We start from the raw sequence: 4968 nt of genomic DNA on the forward strand, positions 1-4968 counted from the left end.
CATATTCTGTCTATCCCCATTACACATTTAAATCAGCTCCGCCAACTGTTCAACCCGTAACCTTTCTTCTCGGCTGTCTTGCCCAATTAACTCTTAATTTTATTTATATCTGGGAATCTGCATGCCACCTTTCGCCAGTGCTCCGCTACCCAATGTTATGTGTGACTCCACCTGCATATTCACAGATCATCCGAACATTCCTCACACGTTTAACCCACTGCTCATTTTTATGCCTGACTGATTCTGTTAATGTATTTATAGTCCTCTGAAAGTCTGCTGCATTTCCTTTTTTTAACTCTTGTTTGGTGTAAGGGATGTTGTTAACTTTATTCTGTTAACTTTATTCTGATCCGACATCGATTTGTTCACTCGTGCCAATGTTTAATCATTCAGATACTTTTCTTTCAGTCGTTTGTTTGACGCCTCATGCACCATACCTCTTGATCATTGAGCTCTTTCAGTCTTTTTGTTTATTAATTATTTTTTGCATGAATGAGACTGGGTATTTCACCATGCTCTTCAACTCCTCTCTGAATTTGGACTGAGTTGCCACATAAATCAATGTGTTTGTGCAGCAATTTAAATTTCGCAGCATATATGCGATAGTTTCAAAATTGTAAGAAGAATAATCATCAAAGTAATCATCAACATCAAAAAAATATAAAACATACACCAACCACAAGAGTATGAAGCTGCCAGATATAGTGAAGATTAAAATGATGGACTTTCTTCTGCTCTCCATCTCTGGGTCACTGTGATTCTCTATCCTGTTCTGACCCCTCAGTCCCTTACGGACTCGGCTGGCCACGAGAATGTGTCTGACTGTCAGAGCATTAAGCAACAGAATTATCCCGAATGGTATCAATGGGGTTAAAACTTTTTCAAAATTTCTAAACCCAATCCACCTGGGGTCAGTAAAATAGCTCCGCTTGTTACCACAGCGCCAGGGAACATTATCAACAATCCTTCGAGGTTCAAATCTGAAGTAGATGGGAATGTTTTTCAAACAGAGTAATGTGCCGCTTGTTGCTAAAACTATTGATGCAATTTTCTTGGTGCAATATGTCGATTTGAACTTTTGACAACAAATGGCAACAAATCGATCAAAAGTGAATGTGACGGTGAACCAGACAGAACAGTCTGTGGCAGCACGTAGCATAACATACCGAACACTGCACACAGGGGTGATTCTCAGGAAATTTGTTCCAAAATAATATGCATTAATTCGCTTCAAAATGACCTCAGTAATAATGACCATGAGATCCGCAGACGCCATTGCCATCAGGTATCGAGTGGTGCAGATGGAGAGGCCACAATTTCCACGGGACAGAATCACGATTGCTGCTACGTTAACTGAACGACAGAAAAGACAAAAAAGTGTGGACGTTACTTATCCGCTTCTGAGCATAGACATCATGGATTTCAGCGTCAGAATATTGAGGGTTAAGATCAGATTTTAGGTTACTGAATCTCAACTATGACCTCAACTACCCACAGGCAGCAACTTTCCAGGTACTGCTACCAAACTAATCCACCTTCCCCCAGACTCGATATAGTCTATCATTTAGAAGAGTCCATTTTTTAAAGCCGTTTCCCGTGATAATGTTACTTGTATCATAAATACTTTAATGATTTCTATTTAGAAAGCGGTTTAATGAGATTATCTGCTTGTGTTCAAAGGGCATGGGTGACTTTCTACGGCAAGGTCATTATAAAAAATTAACCTATATTAATTTATATTGTGATTAAGCAACAGTAATATTCTGTTTCGGTTTCTCACTTTCAAATCCCAAGAATATTAAATCTCTGCTCCAGGTGCACATATTTTGAACGACAGGACAGCAAATCTTGAGATGAGAATTTACTGGAAGCAAAGGTCTTGTCATTTGCACAGAACAGGTGGATATTTCAGATAATTGAATTGTTTACAATTATACAGGGTTATAAGAGTTGAAAGGTGGATTGGTGAAGAATAATAATACATGGTAACCAGCGCTCCCTGCCGTTATATGCTCCACTCCAATTAGTCACCACACTCAGTGTAATGCTACACCGACAGACAACCGGAATAACTGATTCTTATGAGATTCCTACTCTGTTGATTGATTCAACAGCTCAGAATATTGAGAGGAATGCAATAACTTTATCATAAAGAGCCCCTGCAGCTAAGAACAATCGATGCAACAGAATATTAACGCAGAGGAAAATCAAGAAATTTCATGAAGTTTTATGATTGAAGCTATGACAATTCGATCCAATTAAGCATTATCATTCACATAATAATCACATAAACAAGCTCATGCACAGGTGCACAAAAACACATTTGGTTTTGGACACTTACCGGGAACACCAACTACGGCAAGGACCAGATAGAATATTTTCCTGACCAATTGAATTGGTCGATGCATTTTCTATGTGAATTGAGTCAGTCCCTTTGTGCAGCAGACAATGTCTCCGAATTAAAGTCTGAATTGAAGTCACACCTGTGCATGAACTTTATACACTCGAGAATCTCCAGAGACTGATTTTGCAAAATTATTCAATTGGATTTTCAAGTGTGAACAAAGAGTTGCGTTAACTCCCTGGAGAGAGAATGTACGAGACGCTGAGACTTACTTCGTCTACTCCCTACCTCATAGACTTGGTAAGTATGGTCACATTGTCATAACTGCAGGCTGAAATAAACATCAGTAGAAATGTTCCCGTCAACACCCTGACTCGCATCGCTTGATCTCGTATTGTTTCAGAGAGGACATTCACTCCGGCTCATCATTGAGTAATTAAATCCTTCATGACAGAATCTCCTTTCAGATGCTTTGTACCCCTGCATGTTGCTCTGGCAATTCGGTTAAATAATTAATTGAATGAAAACAAATCGAGAATGTTTGTAAATCTGCAGCTAGCCATTGTATCAGCCATGTCCTTGTTGGCGCCCTGCAAATCAGCTCGGCGAATTTCAATTCCTCATCTCCACACCATTATTTTGCAAATTTCCATACTGCTGCATTTTACAACTTACTGCTGATGGAAATTAGCTCCGCCACACTCTTAGGCTGTTCATTTCAGATCCTAAACTAATGCCGTGAATAGTATGTCTCTCCGAGTTCACCATTGGTTCTATTGAAGTTCAACTTAACCCAGAGTCCTTTGATTTTCGACATGTATACCTTTCGGAGTATTGGTCGACGAAATTTAAAACATTCTATCCGTTGGAACCACCCTCCCCCCCACCCCAACCCCCACCCCCCCACCCCCACCTTCACACCACCCCTCCCCCCGCAACCTTTCAAATTTCCATTCAAAGTTCTATTCTGTAAGGGGTGCTTTTCCAGTTTCAGTTATCTCTACGTAACACGTAGACAGCCTTCAGAATAAAAAAGTAACTTTAATCAATTTCTGCACTGTTTCGAAATCTCTCAATTTTTTTCCTCAAGTATCGTGTGCAGAATGGTGCAGGAATTTCCATTGTCCTCTATTTCTAGCAGGCGCTAAACAACACATGTTCCAGATTTTACCTCTTTATTCGACACATTGATGTAGTGTACTTGGAGAATTACGTGTGTCACATGGCCTATTTATGAGGGTTGTAATGTGATCATTCAGTGACGTCACGGTGGTCGTCACGGTCTGCCAGTCGTTTGGGAATTGAAGCCTGTACAGAGCTGACCTGGAAACAAAAATATAATTTAGAAGCGGGAGTAAGCCATTCAACCTTCGATACCGCTCCGCCATTCACTTTGATCATGACTGATAATCAAATTCAATATCCCCCATATCGGTCGATCCCTTTCGCCTCAAGAGCTAGATCTAATGTCTTCCTGAAATCACACAACGCTTTGGTCTCCACTTCCTGTGTCACACATTCTACACTCGCTGAAGAAATTTCTCCTCACCAGAGTCCTAAAAGATTTACCACTTACCCTCAAACTACGACCGCTAGTTTTGGATTCTCCCACCATTGGGAAGATTCCATCTGAATATACCCTTTCTAATACAGTTAGAATTGTATAAGTTTTTATGAGACCCCCTCTCACTCTCCTAAACTGGATGCGTGTAATCCTAACGGATTTAGACTTTCCTCATTTGACACATCTGGCATCCCAGTAATCAGCCAGGTTAACCTTTTCTGCACTCTCCTTTAGCAAGGATATCCTTCCTCAAATAAGAACACCAAAACCACACACAATACTCCAAGTGTGGCCTCACAGACGGCCTGTTCAATTGCACTAAAACATGCATATTCCTATATTCAAACCCTCTCGCTATGAATGCCAACATATCTTCACTCCCTAGTTTGCCCAGGCAATTGGGTGATTACATCTTGAATACTGACTCGAGATTAGGTCACATTAATTCAGAATGAATATCTGCCTCTGGAAGCAGTTAAGGGAACGTTTGTTGGGAAGATTCCTGGGGTGAATGGATATGTCTTCCGAGGAATGATTGAATAATTTGGAATTGTCTTCCTTTGGGAAATGGAACTCATATTATTGAAATACGTAACATTCAGTGTCAATGTAGGAATTTCCACAGATACAACCATTATTTGATGCAGTTCTGTAGCTGGGGGATGCAGCTGTCAGTTAAATTTAAGAGGTCCACACAAGCTTAGTAGAAATAGCAGGCATGTAAAGAGATAAGATTCACAAAGGCGAATGTAAATCCCTTACATTCAGAAACGGGAGAATTCACAATGGAGAACAAATAAATGGCTGAGGAAATAAATTATTACTTTGTTTGTGCCTTCACAAAGGAAGACATGAACAATTCACCAGAAGTTTGAGCGAAACGAGCTTTAGTGAGGAGCTGAAGGAGTCAGCATTATTAGAGACTCATGCATGAGGACACCAAGGTCTCGCTGACTATCCATCTCTCTCAATTACACCCATTCAAGTAATAATCTATCTCACTATTATAGCTACCAACATGAATAACATCACATTCATCCACATTATACTGCATCAGCTA

General features: G+C 40.1%; 1 protein-coding gene across 1 annotated transcript; it reads right to left on the reverse strand.

Moving 5' to 3' along the window:
* Positions 1-457: 457 nt before the first annotated feature.
* Positions 458-2408, reverse strand: LOC144505575 (putative G-protein coupled receptor 139). The gene is made up of 2 exons (XM_078231695.1): positions 2342-2408; positions 458-1353 (listed from the first exon to the last, which is right to left on the reverse strand). Exons 1-2 carry the CDS (start codon positions 2406-2408, stop codon positions 458-460), a joined length of 963 nt encoding a protein of 320 aa, XP_078087821.1.
* Between the last annotated feature and the right edge of the window lie 2560 nt (positions 2409-4968).

The sequence above is a fragment of the Mustelus asterias genome, chromosome 16 (genome assembly GCF_964213995.1).
Source record: "Mustelus asterias chromosome 16, sMusAst1.hap1.1, whole genome shotgun sequence".
NCBI classification, from domain to species: Eukaryota; Metazoa; Chordata; class Chondrichthyes; order Carcharhiniformes; family Triakidae; genus Mustelus; species Mustelus asterias.

Bases quoted from the DNA above. Each gene is read 5' to 3' on its own strand.
- LOC144505575 (XM_078231695.1), bottom strand. From the start codon at position 2,408: ATGCATCGACCAATTCAATTGGTCAGGAAAATATTCTATCTGGTCCTT. The intron at 1,354-2,341 runs GTAAGTGTCCAA...TCTGTCGTTCAG, and splicing joins TGCCGTAGTTGGTGTTCCCG to TTAACGTAGCAGCAATCGTG.